At 46.1% G+C, this 21,633-nt stretch overlaps 2 protein-coding genes across 2 annotated transcripts in view; one reads left to right on the plus strand and one right to left on the minus strand.

Annotated features, from left to right (window-relative positions):
- The window catches only part of LOC120812388 (voltage-dependent calcium channel subunit alpha-2/delta-1-like), a 64,921-nt gene that overhangs the window by 36,237 nt on the left and 7,051 nt on the right, over positions 1 to 21,633 (minus strand). Inside the window, exons 2-3 of the mRNA XM_078097706.1 lie at positions 2,171 to 2,252; positions 1,839 to 1,955 (exon numbers count right to left, since the gene is read on the minus strand). Of these exons, the coding sequence (XP_077953832.1) occupies positions 1,839 to 1,955; positions 2,171 to 2,252 (199 nt within the window). The remainder of the gene's footprint in view (positions 1 to 1,838; positions 1,956 to 2,170; positions 2,253 to 21,633) is intronic.
- On the plus strand, positions 7,048 to 20,868 carry LOC120825487 (uncharacterized). Its single transcript, XM_078097705.1, has 10 exons — positions 7,048 to 7,738; positions 8,929 to 13,719; positions 14,204 to 16,158; positions 16,596 to 16,728; positions 17,002 to 17,074; positions 17,161 to 17,304; positions 17,466 to 17,601; positions 18,919 to 19,294; positions 19,408 to 19,524; positions 20,008 to 20,868. The coding sequence occupies exons 1-2, from the start codon at positions 7,713 to 7,715 to the stop codon at positions 10,235 to 10,237; spliced, it is 1,335 nt and encodes a 444-aa protein (XP_077953831.1). The 5' UTR covers positions 7,048 to 7,712; the 3' UTR covers positions 10,238 to 13,719; positions 14,204 to 16,158; positions 16,596 to 16,728; positions 17,002 to 17,074; positions 17,161 to 17,304; positions 17,466 to 17,601; positions 18,919 to 19,294; positions 19,408 to 19,524; positions 20,008 to 20,868.

Genomic DNA, 21,633 nt, shown 5'->3' on the forward strand with positions numbered 1-21,633 from the left:
AAAATCTGCTCTGGAGACTGGAATATCTCTGATCGAGTCATAACCTGCGTTCATTACTTTGTTATGTCGGCACACACAAACACACACACACACACACACACACACACACACATGCACACACAAACACAGACATATGAAAACATAATAATGTCTCATCTTGTGCTCATTATTATAACATTGTGACAGAAGGCTATAGATTAATACAAATATGGTGCTACACCTGTGGCGTGAATACTATTTAACACATGCACAAATAAAACAGGATAACTGAACAGAACTGTATTTTACATGAAGAATTTTGAAGATGAGAAAAATACAAATCAAGTCAAATTCCTCTATGTGTAACATTTGTAAAAAAAACAAAGCATTATCCAGAGATAAATACTAGTAAGTGATCGATATTGATGTTTAATATGCAGATAAGTCAAATGTTCCCATAATTAATTAATGACCGCTTTACAGAAGCCCTACATTCCACTGGTTTTTATTGATTACATTGTGGTGACCCACAAGTAACGCTGGAGAGACATTCACCAGGGGACTGTACCTTTAAGGGAAAGTGTTTTGATGTGAGGTTAACGTGCGGTCCGCAGTAGTTCTCACGTGTTGTTTTGTATTGTTGAAGTGGAGAGTAAAGCTGACTCAACGCATCTACGTCTCCTGTCTCGTCACTTTACACCCTCCACAACATTCCAGTAACGGCACGCACACAAAGACAGACACACACATTCACATTACTGGGCCACCTGTGTCCTGCAGAGTTTTAGCCGTGCAGGATGAGTTATTACACTAAGTAATGTTGTAGACTGTCTCATTAGTCACTGGACAGAGCCCTTCAGCCCAGGAGAGGAAAGGGAATTACAGTGAGACACACACACTCACTTCTTGCAGATTAAAAAAGTTAACGGCATACCAGACATGGCTGCTGGTTGTTAGCGAGCGACAGAGAGAGGTGGACTGTGAATATGTCTTCAGTGTTTTATCATTTTGCCATTGGCAAAGCAGCTCTGAAGGATCAATAATTAAGGGTTTAATTACAGTGAACATGGACAGAAATAAGCACAGAGCAGGCTGTGAATGGGGGAGGGAGAGATGTGTTGAAGTAATTGGATCTAGCCTCCAGCACATCGCAGCCTTTCACTATGTGGTCAACTTTCGAAAAACCTTTTCAGGGTCATCTCTCTCTCTCTTACTCTCTGGCCTCTAATCCCTTTGAAATGACTGTGAATCAAGGATCTGTTTAGCTTAGCTAGTTACAATATTGTCAAATTGCATCAGAAAAAGGGAAGAAAGATTTGTTTGTATTAGAGAGGCAAGGTAAAAGAGAGGCAAGATGCAGATGTCTAGTTTCTCTCTCAGACCCCTTGATTTAACATTTTAGGAATGGTTGATTATGATGTATTGGCAACAAAGTGCTCTGAGTCGACAGATATAGTGATTTATATATGTATATATATATATATATATATATATATATATATATCTGTCCAGGTGTTTGGTAGGTTTACCTTAGGTCCACATAATGCCTTTAATTATTCAATTTGATTTGATGTTATGTCACAAGTTGTACCATTTCCAAAAAATGTGTAGTACCCAAGTTATGCTTAAAGTTTTTTTGGCTGCCTTTCAGTACATTTGGCGGAGGACTGATCACGTGATTCACTCCATACACTTTCACTTTCACTATACTAAATCAAGTCTACAATGTTGTGACAAGACGCAGCCAGAACAAATATTTCTGTAGCCCTTGTTAATGGAGCCATCATTCTGTTCAGCTATAAAACCCAAAGTAAAATTACAAAGTGACAGTTGGTTCTTCTAAGTGGAGTGAATTGTACCTCCAAGGCAGCAGATCTCTTCCGCAGCAGCTGTTCAATTTTCCGGGCGGCTCTTGCCACAAGCTCCTCTGCGTCATTTTGCTCCACAGTATACAGGTGTTGGTTTTTCAGAAAAATCTAGACACAAAGAGGGAATAGAAACATGTACAACCAAACATAATTGATGATTTAACATTATTCATGTTTTAAAAATGTATTTTATTAAACAAAAACGTGAATATAACATATAAAAAGAATGTTGCATCTTCATTGGTGTATTTATTGTAGTTTCATAGCGGTTTTAAAGGTTCAAAAAAGTTTCTTTTACAATTAACACATTTGTTGTGTATTACCTGACTGAGGCTTTGTCCAGCTGTCGCAGAGTCTGCCAGGGTTACAAGCTCTTTCTGCATCTGTTCAACCCACACTTTAATCCTAGAGAACAAGGCAGGAGAACACAATTAACCTTAAACGTATCTCAGGTATAAACAGTTTGGAATACGTGTATCATCTAAGAAGACCACCTAGATGTATAAAATAAAAGGCGGCTAAATAGTATCACTGTGGAAGATCAAGCAAAAACAATGTCCCATCAATCAGTACAATTACTTTCTGAGTATTCAAAAGGATGTCAACCAAATTCGATAAGTGTCAGCCAACGTTGTGACTGGTGACAGTGAGGTTGCCGGGACTGACGAGCTCGGGGGAAATCAGCTCCAGCTTTCTAGTGTCACACTGGATTATACCGTCCTCTCATCCATCTCCAATCATATTGTCCAACCAGTATGAGCTCACAGCCGGCGTTATAATGTACTGAAGTACTAATTCACGCTGTGTATCCTTCCTCTACAGCGGCTGTGGATGGAGATAGACGAGGGAAGAATGTCAAAGACCAAAGACATTATGCATTAAGTGACACGGTGACCATTACATCTAAAGGTCCATCTGGTTTGAGAGGCTAGCGCGATCCAAATACTTGTAAGCATGTGGATGCATTAATTCTCCATATACACTGTTATGCATGAACATACACACAGGCACAGTAAGAAAAGCCTTTAATATTGTATGGCAATGATAACAGGTTGCCATGGCTTACAGATGCTGTCATTTGCATGCATGAACACTATTGCAGACTCAGTTGAAATCATCCCCAATGGCAAAGAAAAATATACTAGAACTAGACACTAGACACCCAGAAAAAATTCCTCATGTATACAGTTATCTGTTATTTTATAGGTTTAATAAAACAATTTTTGACTCTTGCTAGATAGTAGTTGAATTAGCTAAATGTATTTCATAAGATATTGAGAAACTGCCAGTTCCCTTCCATTCTCTGTTCACATCTGTTTTTAATTTCTTACCCTCGATTTAAAGGTATTTTAGTGAACCTTTGACGACTGAGTTTGCAATTCCAGCAGTATTGACAAGTCAGTTGTGAGTTTGAGTTCATGTGATTGTGTGTGTGGGTTTCCAGGGACTTGACATTCAGAGAAGCACAGGGCCATACATCCGGATTTTAGCTTCTGTTAATTAACGGCGCAAATCTCTATAACAAAAACCCCTCAGGTGTTAACAGATGGATGAGATGAGAACCCAGTCCGAGGTTCAGTATGTATGAGTGATTTCTTCTGCACGTCCAATCTGGGTGAGATCCACTTCTATTTATAATATTTGCGCTCATTTAGCTTGTTAGCATGCAGTGAGAGACAATTAAAAGTAAAAAATACCTTTTCTGTGAATGATTGTGTGACACCCACCAATGTGTGTTAATGCATTTGGTTTTCATGTACAGAAAGCATGTTTTTACATGGTGCAGAGTTGAGAATTGTATGAATATGTTGATGAGTGACAGCACTGTATATAATATACATTCTGTTGTATACACCTGTAGCCAACAGTGTTCAGCTGCCGCTTTACTTTGCCCCGGGGACGGGCTCTACGACAGGAGAATCCACTTAAAGACCTAAGATAAATAAAATGTAATAATGTAAAAGTACTACGAGCGTAAAGTACTACTTAAAGCGTTACACAGCGTTGATGTCAGCCCACTAGCTGCCCAAACAACCAGTGGCGACAGACTTCTGAAGACTACGTTGTACGAACCAACGCAAGTGTCACGCCGTGGGTTCGTTCCCTGTTTTATTTAGTAGTTTCCTGCCTCTTATGTCCCAGAGTTAACTTCTTCCTTCTCCTGTGGGTGATTGTCTGCCATACTCTTGATTGTTTCCTCCTGTGTCCAATCACCTGCCCCTTCCCAGTGTATTAAAACCATGATATCCCTTGTCTCTGGTTGGTTTATTCTGGTTGTTCTTATCTTCTCTCTGTGATGTGCCAGACAACAAGATATCCTGCAGTATATCCTTTGCGTTCAATTTCTGCAAGATCAATAGTCAAGGCCTTGACACAATTCTTTTCCATTTTTGGCGTTCCGCGTGTGATTCAGAGCGACCAAGATTCTAACTTTACATCGCACTTGTTTGGGCAGGTGTTGAAACAGTTGAAGGTGAAGCATAACCGTGCGTCTGCTTATCATGCGCAAAGTCAGGGAGCATTAGAACGTTTTCACCAGACATTGAAGTCCTTGTTGCGTGCATACTGCACAGAGGTAGGGAGAGATTGGGAGGAAGGACTACCTTGGCTGATGTCAGCCGAGAAGTTGTTCATGAGAGCACTGGGTTTAGTCCCAATGACCTTGTTTTTGGCCATACAGTGCGTGGTCCCTTGGCAGTTCTGTGGGATGGCTTGGGTGACACTGATGTCAATGGCCTGAATTGTAGTGGTAAGGGTTAATATTGTGATTATGAAATGTAACTCCTGTCATCCTTCACTCTGTTCTCGTCTCTCTTTAAATGCTTCTTTTAGGTACCTGGTTGCAGAGCTGGGGCGTAGTTTCAATGTGGGGGGTGCTAAGGGAGTATGTTTTTTGTTGTTGTTTTTGGAGTTTGCGGTGATCCCTGTTGGGACCCTGTCTTAAGGGGGGAGTTGTGACGTACCCTGCTGTGGAGGCAGTAGCCTTCCAATGAGATTTGGTTTTGGTGATTAAAGGCACCTGGGCCGGGTGGCCTGAGATTAGAAAGCCCCGTGTTCATTCATTCATGCTTTCGCTCTCTCCTCTCTCCAGCAGACGTCCGGTGTGGTAGGGCAGCCGCCTGTTGAATCCTGTTTCCTTTTGGTTAAATGCCCATGACAACATCCATCATTTACACTTTACCCTCATGCACATCCTACACTACTGATAATACTGACGTTCACATCCCATCTGGAATGGTTGTGGCTTTTGGTTGTTCTTGTGTTAAATAAAGAATATGCTACACCTCGGAAACCAGTGCAACTCCAATCTTGTCATGGCCCAAAGAGCAAGGTCGTGACAAAATGGGATGTGAATGTGGCACATCACAGACAGCAGATAAGAACAACCAGACTTTGAGGTTGGTAAAGGCCCCACACAAGCTATGATCAAATGCTCAAATGGTTGACTGATCACTGGAATGGGACAGAGAGGTGCTGGCTTAATTGACTGACTCGGTTTACCTGTAAGCTGACATGTATGACATGATTTTATGTAATTGGAGACATCACGCTTCAACTTCGGCCAAAAGAAGTATTGCAGAACGCAGTCATAAGTTTTCCTCACCCCCAAATGACCGGATTCGTCATCTCTAACACTGCGACACGGAATGTTTCAGGCACCACAATTTGAAATACAGGCTCACCAACAAAATCACCTTTACAAGGCACCCATTTCCTCACAAGCAACCCATCCTGGAGAAAATAGCCAAGAGCCACATTTCCAACCTGGTCAACAAACCAGACAGAGACGGATCAACCTGCTGACTTTCAACCCCCTCCAGCCGAGGGACAGATGGGGGAAGATCAGGTAAAGGAATCACCACTTTCGTCTCGCTTTGCTCTCCACTAACGTCTGAAACGGTCTTAGCACGCTGCGCACGGGTCACGGCAGAGGCTGGAAACACATCTGGATATTTCTGACCACAGTCATCCGGCCCAGCAATCACCATTAACTCTGGAGCAACCACAGGAGATGGCGGCACAGAAGGCCAGACTGCCCCACCAGCCAGGTCATTGCCTAGAATCATCTCTACCCAATCAATTGGCAATGCTGGAAGCACACCCACTGCAATAATGCCTTACACCAGGTCACAATGAAGTCACAATGAGGTCACAACCATCTTGTGCCGCGGTACAGGTACCAAACCCATCTCCATACCTCGAATCAGAATAAAATCCCCCGTTTCTGTTGCAGGTGAAAAAGGCAATGCTGATCCCAAAATGAAGGAATGCTCCTCACTTCCCACCAGAGAAACTAGAGCATCAGCAACGGCTCAAAATCACTCTCTGGACCGACACATACACGACTTGGCCCCTCCACACTGGAACAGGCCAGAGCAGGAGCAAATGGATATGACTTTCGTTTATCCCTATTTTGTAGTACAGGGCACTGAATTGCAGTAGTTGCCTTCTGTTCACTTACATACACTGCAATACGTTGAGGAATCAAATTTTTAAACTGTTCCAACACTATCAAATCACAAAGTCCATCAAAACTCTCAACATCTGCAGCGGAACACCAACGATTGAAATGGCACAACAAATCACGAGCAAATTCCACATTAGTTTGTTCACCACTTTTCTCACACTTCCTGAACTTCTGGTGGTAAGCCTCAGGAACCAACTCATATGCTTTCAAGACAGCAGATTTGACCTTAGCATAATTCATACACTCACTCGCATGCAGCGCTGAATAGGCTTCCTGGGCCCTAACGGTAAGTACGCACTGAAGCATCAAGGTCCTGTCAGCATCAGGCCATTTTCTTGCATCTGCAATACGCTCAAACAAAGTGAAAAACGTATCAGGATCCTTAAAGTGCTTGTTTAAAGTCCAGGACTTCAGACACAGAGATTCAAACGCAGATTGTAAAAGCAAAACCACTTTATTTAATGAAAATAAAAAAGGCCGAGGGACACACACGGTTTAGATAGACTGGGAAAGTGATTGGACGCGGAAGGAAACAATTAGGGACACGGGAGACAATCACCCACAGGAGAAAACACAAGGTCCGGAAGTTCAGTTCTTTTCTTCAAATTGAACAATATCTTAACCGTTTGAACAACACTGTAAATATAAATAACATAAAAATACATGGCTTCAAACAACATCTTCGAACTTTTTAACTTCAAACTATGAACAATATATTAAAGGTTATAGTGTAATGGGAAAATGATATGTGACCCTTTTAAATGCTTCATTTGTATAACCAGTTTATTAGTTGCAAGTGCTTAGGTCACAAAGGCCCTGACATAAGAACTGATGTCTCCCACTTGGATTAGATGTTTCCAGCGTCATAGCTGTAGAGATTGAACAAAGTGTTTGTTATGTCTATGACCACCTTTGTTTTAGCATGTTGGGAGAGCAAGGACACGGTCAAAGAGCTGACGTGTCTTACATGGATAAGATGTTCCCAGTACCCTGGCTGTAGATACTCAACAAGATGGTTAACGGTTTCTGTTGACGCCACCGATATCTAAATTTAGGTATAAGAACTGCCTCGATGTGTTGGGAAAAAAAGGAGGTTCTTGACAGTCTACTGACCACGTAGCTGTTGTGACCCTTTTTCCCTTGCAAGGAAATAAACGGAGAAAAGACATACTTGACTCAGAGCCTTTGATTCTTACTTAACGATTGTCTGTGCAAAATCTTCCACCACAATTTGGTGTCAGAAGTGGGATCGTTTGAAGCTCCGTCGGGACTCCGAGGACGTCCGGGAAGGGGCCCCTTCAGGATCCACCAAAACGTGATTCTGCCCTATACCTCATCACACTCAGAGAGAGGGGACCGGCGACCAAAAGAGACCTGATTGGCTTCAACACGATCCGATGAGGAAGATTTTCACACGAATCGGGTGAGAAGTTGATAGTCTGATTTTCAAACGGGGCTTCCTGAATTATAACGGGTGATAACAGATTACAAAGACGGGTATTTAGTACTTTGGGATTTTTTTAAATTATTTTTTCTCTGTCTTCTTAGAAAATCCAAATTTCGGTTATTTGATTGGGCTTCTAATGATGATAACTTTTTATCCGGTTATTTGAAAAATGTGTATAAAATTATAAGAGTAATTGTACAGTATTTCCGGTTCATCAGCATCCAACTTTTTACTGAGGAAGACAGGGAGCAATGTGCACATTTACGATTGTATTCAGACTAACTATCTGAAAATCGCATAATTGTGACCCTTGACCAAGGGGGAAGACAGGGGCAATTTGCGTCGCATTATTGTGACCCTTGACCTAAAAGGGGAAGACAGGGGCAATTTGCGTATTACGATTGTATTCAGACTAACACTCTGAAAACGCATAATTGTGACCCTTGACCAAAGGGGAAGACAGGGGCAATTGACAATTGTGACCCTTGACCGAAGGGGAAGATAGGAGGGATTTTGAGAGTTCACTGAAATCGCAAAATGTCAGCCCTTGACCTAACAGGAAGACAGGAACAATATCGGGGTTTTCGGACAGTAATCTGAAAACAGATATTTGCGCCCTTGACCTATATTTATTAACCAATAGTTCTGGTTGGGTTTTAACTTGTATTTTTCCTACGTAAAAGAAAATCAAGACTTATAGTGACGACTATATTTTAAGTAATAAAAAGTATACTTCACCACGCCTGAAAGATGGGTGGTGTACAGGGTAAAGGTAAAAAGGAAATGGGTTCTCCGGAGGGACCCATTGTGGATCTGATGAGAAGGAAATATGGAGATCAATCTCTAGAGTTTTTGCCCGAGTGGTCAAAAGATTTTGGGTTCCCTGCAAATGGTTCTTTCAGTAGAATAAAACTGAACATGTTACGAACAGGCTTAGAGGCAAAAGAGAAGGGTATAAAAACTCAGAGGGTGATAAAAGGCAAAGACTTGGAGAACATTGAGAAACAAAGTAAATGGTTAAAATGGTGGGAGGATGAATGTGAATGTAGAGAAAGGAAACAAATGGCTAAAGAATTGACATGCGCAAAAACCACATTGGTTGAAAAACCAGATCCAAATGTTATTGAACAAAATGACCGATGTGCTTCTTCTCCCTTGTATCCGAGTCTCACAGGGGCTGGCGGCCCTCTCCTCAACACATGCCCACCACCGTACCCTGCTTCATCTGCGAACCAGCAACCTTCGTCTGCATGGTCACAAGCTCAAAAAGTTCACTACACCCGGCAGAGGGAGGAAAAGGAAGCGGCAGTGAAAGCAGCACAGGAACGACTCCTCGGCGAAGAGGAGGAAAAGAGACAGGCCGCTCTCCTCACTCGATCTCGCTCTCCAGGAGCAACCGGAGGGGACACTTCTGCCATCAACAAACTGATTGCAGAGCAACCATCTACATCAGATGTTGTTTCCCCCTCTTTCGACCCAGAGGGAGTTCCCCCGGATGCAAAATCTGTGCTCCAAACCCCAATGATTCAAGTACCAGGACACTCAGGTCCCATACTTGTTTTCCGGCCTTGGACTGATACGGACATTAGAGCTGCAATGGCTCATCTCCCGCCGATACAGCACTCGGGAAGACTGTTTGCTGAAGCATTCATGGACTTCTGTAAGCAATTCCTGCCCAACTTTGCTGAAATTCGACGTGTTCTAATGAGTCACGTGGGTCCGACTCACTACCAGAAGCTCAACCAGCTGGTTGCAGGAGACACCAGTGCGGCAGACGTTGAATGGAGTTCAAATCAAAATAAGCCGTACAGAGACGCACTCACGGCTTTGAGCGACGGCATAAAGACATTGTTCCCTGACAAAGTGGATATGACTCCCATCAACAATACCAAGCAGGCAGCGGGTGAGTCCGTCCATGATTACTACCAAAGACTTCTCACAGTGTTTAATCTTAACAGTGGCATTCCACAACCCGCCGTGTTAGGAGACGCTCTGGGGACGTGGGAATCACACCTGAAGAATGCTTTCATGAATGGACTATTGCCCGACATAAAAATGAATGTGCAGCGCTCTGTGGCTGGAATGGAAGACTCGCGACTCGCGGATGTAAAGAAACATGCTGCGCATGCGCAATCCATGGACATAGAGAGAACTGACCACGAGGGGAAAAGGCGCTCTCGTCAGATTGAACTCGCCCAACTGACTATGCTCCAAGCTGTCACTCAACTTGCCAGAAACGACCGCTCACGGGATCCCAACCAACGGGGCGGATTCAGGGGTCGGGATATGAAGAGGGGACGCTCCTCCTGGAACCAGGAGGGATCACAGCTGTCTCCACCCAATGACTATGATACGTGTTTCCGCTGTGGCGAACAAGGACATTGGCACAGAGAATGTCCACAAAATGCACCTCGTAGAGGATGGGGGCGTGGACTGGCCAGACGAGGAAGGGGTGGCAACGCACATTCCGATTGACGTGAGGCGGAGGGGGAGGAGGCTGCATGTGAGGGGGAGACGGCAACCATGCTGAGGCCTCACATGATAAGGGAAGTAAAACACACACACACCGCAGCCTGCAATGAAGAAACGCTTTCTGCACTAACTCCCTGCACGCACACTCACATTCACACACCGGAGCAACAACAAGCTCTCGTGGACATCACAGAGCAATTGAGAACACAACAAAAGCTTTCACTTAAACACACATACGCAAAGTTTTCAGGAAAATCATTTGAAAATATGCCCACCACTATGGTGCAAATTCAAGGGAAACTTTTATCGTTTTTGGTTGATTCGGGGGCTACACATTCTGTAATACAACAGAAGTATTTTCCAGGTCAGAAACTTAGTGGAAAACAGGTTTTCTCACAAGGAGCTTCAGGGATGACTATTGTAGAGAGATTTACGGCACCTATGACCAGTACACACACTGACTCAACTGACCCTGAACCAGACATCACAGTAAAACATTCCTTTTTGCTGTCCTCTTGCTCTTGCTGTCCCATTAATCTAATGGGCAGAGACCTCATGTGTTCTTTCGGCATTAGCCTCATCTCCACTCCTACAGGGTTGCAAGTGGTGAGATGCAGAGCCATTGACCAGATGGCAAAGACAGTTATGAGTGATCCAATGTTTGTGTACCAGTGGTGGCTTCCGGTTGACTCACAATCAGAACTGTCCCACCTGGCAGCATCACGCGTCCAGCCTGAGGCAGAGTGCATGGATGCTTCATATCTCCACTGCACAGCTCATGTGTCACATGGGCCAGATAAGCAATATGATGCATTATTTCTACAGGATCTGAATGATCAAATTGCATGTATGACATTGTTTTGGTCCACACTTAAATGTGCTGTTTCCGTTTCTCTCACCCCCTCTCAGCAGCACCTCTTTAATGTGGACTCTTCTTTCCCACACATCTCCTTGTCTAAAGCAGCAACAGACCAATGGAGAGATTTGGGACCTTTTGTCGCAGAGGCATTGGCAGATTGGGAGGCTACACCAGATCCACTTGTGATGCGCTCTCCGTCGACAGGCTTCTTTAAACAGCCATTCGCATTTTGCACACCTGCTCTCAGATCTGTTTATGTCATGGATGAAAATAACATATTTTCTGACACACACACTGATACATTTTTGACTAATGTCTCCTCTATTTCTCCTGCCCTCAGTTCTGTTCCGGACACCTTGTGGGCAGCGCATAAATATGACGTGGGACTCATCAAAAAATGTCAACCTGTGGTCATCACTCCTCGATCAGACTTCCGTCCCCACAAACATCAATACCCACTGCGCCAAGAGGCCATTGACGGTATAACACCGGTGTTCAACTCCCTCTTAAAGGCCGGAGTCATTGTTCCATGTCCTGACTCGCCGGTAAGAACACCTATTTTTCCAGTTAAAAAGATCAGAGATGCAGGCAAACCAACTGAGTGGCGCTTCGTGCAGGACCTAAAAGCAGTTACTGCAGCCGTCCACGCACGAGCCCCAAATGTTCCCAACCCTTACACCATTATGGCACAGGTTCCACCTGATGCTCGATGGTTTTCCGTGGTTGACCTCTCAAATGCTTTTTTCAGTGTCCCTGTGGACATTGACAGTCAGTTTTGGTTTGCGTTTAATTTCAATGGCAAGCCTTACACTTTCACATGCTTGTGTCAGGGCTACACAGAATCACCTACGATCTACAACGAGGCACTCAGGGAAAGTTTGGAGAGCCTCACTTTGTCTCCAGGAACAGCGCTTTTGCAGTATGTTGATGACTGTTTAATTGCAGCTCCAACACAACAGCAGTGTGAACGGGACACACTCAAATTGCTTCAACACTTAGCAGTGGAAGGACACAAGGCCAGCCTATCCAAACTACAGTTTGTTTCACAAAACGTTCATTTCCTAGGCCATAACATTTCCGGTGAAGGGAAGACACTATCACCAAAACGCATTGCCTCAATTGTAACACTTCCAAAACCACAAACCAAGAAACAGATGATGTCATTTTTGGGAATGTGTTCCTACTGTAGGTCATTTATTCCAAATTACTCCCAACTCGAGCAACCTCTGTCCGCATTGATACATGGAAAAAATCTCAGCGCGCATGATAAAATTCAGTGGCTCCCTGCAGCCTCTCAAGCTTTCACGGACATGAAATGCGCGTTACAAGTTCCTCCGACTTTGGGTCTTCCTGATCCTCACAAACCGTTCACACAAACCGTTGACGAACGTTCTGGATGTATGACATCAGTGCTCCTACAATCCCATGGCGATAAACTACGACCAGTAGCTTATTTCTCTGCAAAACTCGATCCGGTAGCAGCAGGCTTACCACAGTGCCTTCGAGCTGTGGCAGCTGCTGAAAAGGCTCTTACAGCCTCTCGTGACATTGTAGGCTATGCTACGCTAACATTATTGGTTCCACATTCGGTTTCACTGATTCTTCTCGAACAGAAGTCGTCTCATTTATCTGCAGCGCGTTACCTTCGATATCACACATGTCTCCTAGACATGCCGAATGTTACAGTAAAACGCTGCAATGTCCTCAATCCTGCATCTCTTCTCCCCACTCCGGAGGATGGAGAGGAGCATAATTGTTTGGCTGAGCTGGAAGCTCAGTGCACACCTCGACCAGACCTCGCAGACACACCTCTGCTCAACAGTGACATGGTAATGTATGTTGACGGATCTGCTTCACGGGATCCCCTGACTGGTTCTAATCTTGTGGGTTTCTCTGTTGTTTCAGACTCAACTGTTCTGTGTTCCGGCCCTCTTCCATGTCACCTCTCAGCCCAAGCAGCAGAATTAATCGCGCTGACAGAAGCTTGTAAACTAGCTAAGGATAAAACGACAACCATTCACACTGATTCCAGATACGCTTTTGGCGTGGTTCATGATTTCGGCGCGCTGTGGAGACACAGAAATTTCCTCAAATCGGATGGCAAACCAGTGTTACACCACACTCTGATAGCAGAACTATTGGATGCCATTTTGTTGCCCTCAGCTATTGCCGTTTGTAAATGTGCAGCGCACACATCCGGCACAGGCGACATCGCAAAGGGGAATGAGCGAGCGGACTTAGCTGCAAAAGCGGCTGCTAGACGTCCTCTTCCCAAACCATCACGCCCAGTTCCTGCCATGTGTTCTCTTCCCTCCTCTCTTGCAGCCGTGCAGTCCCTCTACTTCAGATGAGAGACGTTTTTGGTCCTCCTCAGGCTCCAAATTCATAGACGGCATCTGGTATGGTCCGAATGGTAATCCATGCTTACCTAAACATTTCTTCCCTCACTATGCGAAATTGACTCATGGGTTAGACCATGTGTCAAAAGGGGGAATGTTAAGTATCATTGATGCAACATGGTTCACAAAAGGTTTTGCAGCTTACGCACTGTTACGTCTCCCTTAGTCTAGGTGTAAGGGAGCGCAACCCCCGCAAACATGAGCCCTGATGAACGCGGCGACCAGAGGTATGGGGTCGTGGTGTGAGTGACGACTACTGGCACAGGCAAACGGTGTAAACAAAATAGGAGGTTTATTCTCTCCTTAAAAGGAAAAAAACCAAACAATTGTTCAGGGGAAAAGGGGCTGGGCGAGACCAAAGCAAAGAAACAAGCAAAAAGGGTGAACACTTCCCTAACTGACCTAATCCCCCCCCCCCTTTACTCTACCTCGGGCACGGATGAGGCCCGCTAACCAAAAGTACAGGGAGTGGTCCGCCCAGGTCTTGCCTAGTGTATCTAGACAGGCAGTCATCTACGGGTGGTGTATACCCATGGGTCTCTTCCCTAACAATATCCCCTTTTCCCCCCCGCAACACAGGAAGAAAAATGTTTAACTCAAAAAAACAAACAGTATACAAAACAAATGTAACATACACACTAACCCAAAGAGCCCACGCTCTGGGACTACCTTTTAACAAACAAACTCTCTCTCTCTCTCTCTCTGAACAAGATACTCACAAACCCCAACAACGGAAATAAACACAGAACCAGGAGAGAGGACACCAGCGAGCCACCAGAAGCGCTCTGCCATCAGAGCTGCAGAACCCTCCCCTCAAAGATCTACAATGACAGGTCTTTATAGACCTGCACCAGCTGCATCCAATAATGAAGGGGAGGAGTCCAGGTCGGTCGTATCCAATCGGCTACACCTTGGGTGAAGGGTAGCCATCTTGCCTGCAGATTTCCTGTACATGGAGAGACAGGACACAAACCAACACAAACACCCCCAAAACGTAACACGCCCCCCCCAAAAAAAGGTGCAAAACTATCCAGGATTGCACCATCCATCCTATCACAGTAAAACATACTACAAACACCAAAACAACACTAGTGTGCACGAGACAACGCATCTGCAACAATGTTGTCCGATCCCTTTTTATATTTGATGCACAAGTTGTAACTCTGCACAATTAGCGCCCACCTCATGAGCCGGCGGTTCTGATTGTACATCCTGTGGAGAAAAATTAGCGGATTGTGGTCAGTAAACACCACCACAGGGACAACACTAGACCCGACGTACACTTCGAAAAATTGAAGGGCTAATAACAAAGCCAATGTCTCCTGCTCGATGGTGGAGTACCTTGTCTGACAGTCACTGAATTTTTTTGAAAAGAAACAAACGGGTCTATCGATCCCTTCACCGTCCTCCTGTAAGAGGACGGCGCCTGCGCCCACGGCGCTAGCGTCAACCTCCATTTTAAAAGGTTTGCTAAAATCAGGGGCTGCAAGCACCGGGGCAGTACACAGGAGTAGCTTCGCGGAATTGAACGAATGCTCACATTCCGGAGACCACTTAAACGGAACCTTGGGTGACAAAAGCGAAGACAGGGAGGCTACCACCGTCGAAAAGTTTTTGCAAAACGTACGGTAATAACCCACCATACCTAGGAAACGGCGAAGCTCACGGCGCGTAACAGGGGCAGGGAAACTAGCTATGGCTTCCACCTTGCTAGCTAACAACCGAACCTGCCCATGTCCCACCTGTTTTCCAAGGTATGTAACTGTAGCTTTTCCGAACTCGCACTTTGCCAGGTTTAACGTCAGGGATGCTTTTTCTAAACATTCAAACACCATGTCTAGCGTAGCGATATGGTCGGCCCAAGTTGACGAATATATTACGACGTCGTCGATATATGCGGTACAGTTAGGAACATCGGCAAACACGGTATTTACTAGGCGTTGGAACGTAGCGGGCGCATTGCACATGCCAAAAGGCATTACGGTATATTGCACAAAATTGTCAGGGGTCACAAACGCAGAAATCTCCGAGGCACGAGGGGTTAGAGGCACTTGCCAATACCCTTTCAACAGGTCTAACTTCGTGACAAACACCGCGGAGCCGATGCTGTCGATGCAATCTTCTATTCGAGGTAACGGATAAGAGTCTGGTGCAGTAACACCATTAACTCGCCGATAGTCTGTGCACAACCGGGATGTGCCGTCTGGTTTTGGGACTAGGATACAAGGTGAACTCCAAGCACTGTTACTGGCTTTGGCCATGTTGTTTTTTAACAAGTACTCAATCTCACCTTTCATCTTCTCCCTCTTAAACGCATTTACCCGGTACGGGTGTTGACGGATGGGGGTCGCGTTTCCTACATCAACATCGTGTGTCAAAACCGTGGTACATCCAGGTACGTCATGAAACAAGGTGAGGTAGGAGTTAATCAAGGACACAAGCTCTTGAGACTGCTCACATTCCAAATGTTTCAAAAGGGATGGTAACTTTCCCAACATTTCTGTATTACCCATACATTCACCCGGTTTCACTGCATGTCTTAACTCCAGACCGTCCTCCGGGTCATCCTCCAGGTACGCCCCCGCCGGCAGCGCAACAGTGGCCACTGAAGAGACAGCGGACTGGATGGGCTTATTGGAGAGAGTGTTAGAAGGACCTCGTGTACGGTATGCTTTCAACATGTTAATGTGACATGTCCGTAACGAACGCCTACGGTCTGGGGTCTTTATTACATAGTTAGTATCGCTGAGCTTACTATCAATCACATATGGACCTGAGAAACGGGCTGAGAGAGACGACCCTGGAACTGACAACAATGCTAGAACTAGCTCTCCCGGCACAAACGAACGCTCAACCGTCCCCTTATCATAACGCATTTTCATACGCATCTGTGCAGTCGAGAGGGACTCTTTAGCTACTGCGCAGGCTGCATGTAGCCTCTCCCTCATCTGGCTAATGAAGTCCATCACATTCTTAGGGGCACTGACAGACGTGGGGGACAAAACGTTTTCCTTCAGAACCTTCAACGGTCCTCTTAGTGTATGTCCGAACACTAAATCAGCAGGGCTAAAACCTAACGACTCTTGCACTGTTTCCCTACTAGCAAACAACACAAATGGCACTCCCTCATCCCAATTTGGATTATCCATACAGTATTTTCGGAGCATCGATTTGAGGGTCTGGTGCCACCGCTCGAGTGCTCCCTGGCTTTCCGGATGATACGCACTCGAGACCTGGTGAGTAATACCCAATTCTTTTAGAGAGGTTACAAACAGTTTTGACATAAAATTTGAACCTTGATCTGACTGAAGTACCCTCGGTAAGCCAAATGTAGAGAAAAACTTGATCAGGGCCTTAACTACAGTCTTGGCTGTGATGGTACGGAGGGGAATAGCCTCCGGATACCGAGTAGCACTACACATCACTGTTAAAAGGTATTGGTTACCACTCCGCGTTCTCGGTAAAGGACCCACACAATCCACGATTACCCGTTCGAACGGTTCTCCCAGCACAGGAATCGGATGCAGTGGCGCCCGAGGGATGACCTGGTTCGCTTTTCCTGTTAGTTGGCATCCATGACAGGTATTACAAAATTCCACAACATCTGACTTCAGACCTGGCCAGAAAAAGTGGCGAAGGACTCTGTCATAAGTCTTTGTTATTCCTAGGTGCCCAGCCCAAGCAGGGTCATGTGCTAGGGATAACACTTGCTGTCTGAATGGTTTAGGGACGACCACCTGCTTGACAACCCCTAAACCCCGAACGTTACCCTGCACTGCCCACCTGCGCATAAGAACGCCAGCCTCCATGAAGTAAGACACCTCTTTTGTGTTTGCTTCCTCAGAAATCACTACACAATCAAAACATTTCTTCAGACTAACGTCTTCCTTCTGAGCCTTAATCATACTCTGTGAGGTTATCGATGACAATATATTGTGTAATTGGAATTCAATTCCACGCTTACCTATTGCAGTTTTCATTGAAGTGGAAATACTGGACTGGGCTGGCTCCACGTTCACACGCTCAAGAATCGAGTCTGACAGGTCCACCTCGTCTCCCAACCTACGGGACTGGGCCCGTGTAAGCACACAAGCTGGGAACACATGAGGGTAAGCCTGTACTAAAATGTCGTCCGTAGGTTCCAGGGTCGGTGTGTCCACCACCTCTAACATGGGTGTTACATGGCCACCGGCAATGTCATTCCCAAGCAGAAATGTGACTCCCTCCACCGGCAGAGTTGGTACCACGCCAACACGAAAACGTCCCGACACTAGTTTGGACTTTAACCAGACCCAATGCAGTGGTACAGACATGGGGGTTACTCCGAGTCCTTGTAGAAGGACGTTTGACCCACAGTATGACCCATGGGACCAGGGCAGGCTGTCTGATAGTACTAAAGACTGCGCTGCCCCCGTGTCACGCAGTATGGTGACGCTCATTTGGCCAACTGGTTCCCCTGTAAGGGACACATTCCCACCTGACACAAACGGAGCATACACCTGATCTGGCTTCTCCCCAACCTTGTTTGTATTATTGCTGTTTGTCTGAGACATGGAATGTATTAAGTTTATGCTTTTCGATCGCACCGGTGACGGTGCTTTCTTGTTTCTCAGAACCGGACACACCGCTATGAGGTGACCGGGACGATGACAATAAAAACACTCACGTGTCTCCTGTGCAGATCTGGTCTCACCCAGAGAAACACGGCTGGCATGAGATGCTGTTGTAGGCGTTGTTGGCGGTCGAGCCTCTTGTCGCGGTGCCGTAAACATTATTTTGTGGGTCAAAGCGTACTCATCCGCTAACACAGCGGCTTGAGGCAATGTCGGCACTTTCTGTTCGTTTAAATGCACAACAATTCTGTCAGGTAGATGGTTTTTAAAATCTTCTAAAAGGACCAGCTCCCTTATCTCAGCAAACGTCTTGACCTTGCTAGCCGCACACCAGCGATCGAATAGTGTCTCTTTATCCCTGGCGAACTCTACAAAAGTGCGGGTCTGAGGCTTTTTGTGGTTCCTAAAACGTTGTCTATATGCCTCTGGAACCAACTCGTAGGCCCTTAACACAGTTGCTTTAACTATTTCGTAATCCCCACTCTCTTCTAGAGAGAGAGACGCCACAACCTCCTGGGCTTTGCCAGACAGTTTGCACTGCAGGAGGATGGACCAAACCTCCCGTGGCCAGTGCAACGCAGTAGCCACACGCTCAAATGCTGAAAAGTATGAATCTACTTCAGCCTCCCGGAAAGGCGGCACTACCGCAATATTCTTGCTCACCTCAAACCGACCGAGGTTGGGAGCTAACGGAACCCCAACACCCGCCTCTAACTCGAGCTGCCTGATTCGCACCTCTTTCTCTGCATCTATTTCTTTCTTTCTAAGTTCAAATTGTCTGTCCTTTTCCCTCTCCTCTCGTTCCATCTCTAGGCGAGCCAGCCGGTACTCGAGCCTAGCCGCAGCACTTCTGGACCCAACAGAGGAACGAGGCGAAAGGTCGGCCCTAGGTAAAACCACTGGTGCAGCGGCCCCCAACCCCTGTTCATCACCCAGCAGTGCACCCACAGTCTTTTCATCCCCAGACTCTTCACCTGAGGCCTCACTGCCCTCGTCCACCCCCTCACAAACCCCCTGGTGAACCAACCCTTTTTTTATTAACTCTAACATCTCTGCCTTGAGGGCCTGCCTTGGGACGGAGATTTTATAATGATCGGCGACGGCGAATAACTCTGACCTGCGCATCCCTCCCAGCTGGTCAAGGGATGGAGCTGCTAGAAAAACAGCCAGTGCTGGAGCAGCCATTCTAGTAGGTACACACGCCACCACCACTACTACAAACCAAACTAGCAACTTGTTGCTGAAATCACCCTACAACACCACACCTTCGCACCAGCACCCACCAGGACCTTGTGCTCACAGGGAAGTCGGGAGATTGACGATCCCGGACGAGCCCCCACTTGTTACGTCTCCCTTAGTCTAGGTGTAAGGGAGCGCAACCCCCGCAAACATGAGCCCTGATGAACGTGGCGACCAGAGGTATGGGGTTGTGGTGTGAGTGACGACTACTGGCACAGGCAAACGGTGTAAACAAAATAGGAGGTTTATTCTCTCCTTAAAAGGAAAAAAACCAAACAATTGTTCAGGGGAAAAGGGGCTGGGCGAGACCAAAGCAAAGAAACAAGCAAAAAGGGTGAACACTTCCCTAACTGACCTAATCCCCCCCCCCTTTACTCTACCTCGGGCACGGATGAGGCCCGCTAACCAAAAGTACAGGGAGTGGTCCGCCCAGGTCTTGCCTAGTGTATCTAGACAGGCAGTCAGCTACGGGTGGTGTATACCCATGGGTCTCTTCCCTAACAATATCCCCTTTTCCCCCCCGCAACACAGGAAGAAAAATGTTTAACTCAAAAAAACAAACAGTATACAAAACAAATGTAACATACACACTAACCCAAAGAGCCCACGCTCTGGGACTACCTTTTAACAAACAAACTCTCTCTCTCTCTCTCTCTGAACAAGATACTGACAAACCCCAACGACGGAAATAAACACAGAACCAGGAGAGAGGACACCAGCGAGCCACCAGAAGCGCTCTGCCATCAGAGCTGCAGAACCCTCCCCTCAAAGATCTACAATGACAGGTCTTTATAGACCTGCACCAGCTGCATCCAATAATGAAGGGGAGGAGTCCAGGTCGGTCGTATCCAATCGGCTACTCCTTGGGTGAAGGGTAGCCATCTTGCCTGGAGATTTCCTGTACATGGAGAGACAGGACACAAACCAACACAAACACCCCCAAAACGTTACACGCACAAAGGTTCTGCCAAGCATGCATAACATGTGCAACTCACAATGTAGGTCGTTCAGTACAGGTGTCACATCATGCAGCACATCCACCGCCTGCAAGACCATTTGAACATGTAATGATGGATTTTGTGGAACTCTCCCCATCAGAAGGTAAGAAACACTGTCTTGTAATGGTAGACATGTGGTCCAAATGGGTTGAGGTGTTTCCCTCCAGTAAGCAGACAGCCTCCACAGTGGCTAAAGCCTTGATTTCAGAGATCATTCCCCGCTGGGGAATCCCAAGCAAAATTTCTAGCGACAATGGTTCACATTTTGTCAACCAAGCAATCACAGAATTAAGTGCATACCTGGGTATTGACTTAAAAACACACTGCGCATACCATCCAGCTAGTGGAGGAGCGGTAGAGAGAGAGAATGGAACATTGAAAACAAAACTGGCCAAATGTTGCACAGACACAGGTCTACCGTGGACAAAAGCACTGCCCTTGGTTCTGATGTACATGCGGATGAGGAAACGAACACGCAGCAACCTAAGCCCATTTGAAATCCTTTTCGCAGTTCCTCCCCATATAGGTGTGGAAGCTCCAGGAACACCCCTCCCTTCCACCACAATGTGCGAGAATGACATGTTAACCTATTGCATTCGACTGTCTTCCACTTTGTCTGATGTAAGAAAACAGGTTGTAGCTGCACTTCCAAGAGAAGCAACGGGTCCACTACACCGACTGCAACCAGGTGACTTTGTGGTGGTAAAGGACTTCAGGAGGAAAAGTTGGAAAGCTAAACGGTGGCAGGGTCCATTCCAGATTCTCCTGGTCACCCAAACAGCGGTCAAGGTAGCTGAAAGAGCAACTTGGGTTCACGCATCCCATTGCAAGAAGGTTCCAGATCCAGTACCAGCAGTGGGCTCAGGCGACCCTACCTCCACAAAAGTGTCAATCAACCGACACCACCGATCCAGTGACCACGGACGGGCAGTTGACCGACAGACACACAGTGCATTGTGATCTGTGTTGACTGTCTACAACGCGGATGCCTCACAAGAAAGAAGGTTGGCAGACTCCACATCCCAACGTGTACCTGCGGACCAACACAAGAAGAAGAACACGGCCAGGACCCCTCCACATAGACACAGTAGTCGTTTGTGCCACGACAGTTTATTCATATTATTGCTTGCTTCAGTTTCATTGTATCTCAGCATCTTTTTGTGATTCCGTAGTCCGCTATCTAAAGTGTGGTTCTCTCTTATCATGGAATGACTCTGACGTTAACCCCAACAGTGACTCGGACTCCCTTGACGAGCTGAACACTTACGACCTCGACACATACGCATAGTGA

The sequence above is a fragment of the Gasterosteus aculeatus genome, chromosome Y (genome assembly GCF_964276395.1).
Source record: "Gasterosteus aculeatus chromosome Y, fGasAcu3.hap1.1, whole genome shotgun sequence".
In the NCBI taxonomy this organism is placed as follows: Eukaryota; Metazoa; Chordata; class Actinopteri; order Perciformes; family Gasterosteidae; genus Gasterosteus; species Gasterosteus aculeatus.

Coding starts and splice junctions, on each gene's coding strand:
- LOC120825487 (XM_078097705.1), top strand. CDS start 7,713: ATGAGGAAGATTTTCACACGAATCGG. Junction 7,739..8,928: donor AAGATTTTCACACGAATCGG/GTGAGAAGTTGA, acceptor CTTGTATCCGAG/TCTCACAGGGGCTGGCGGCC.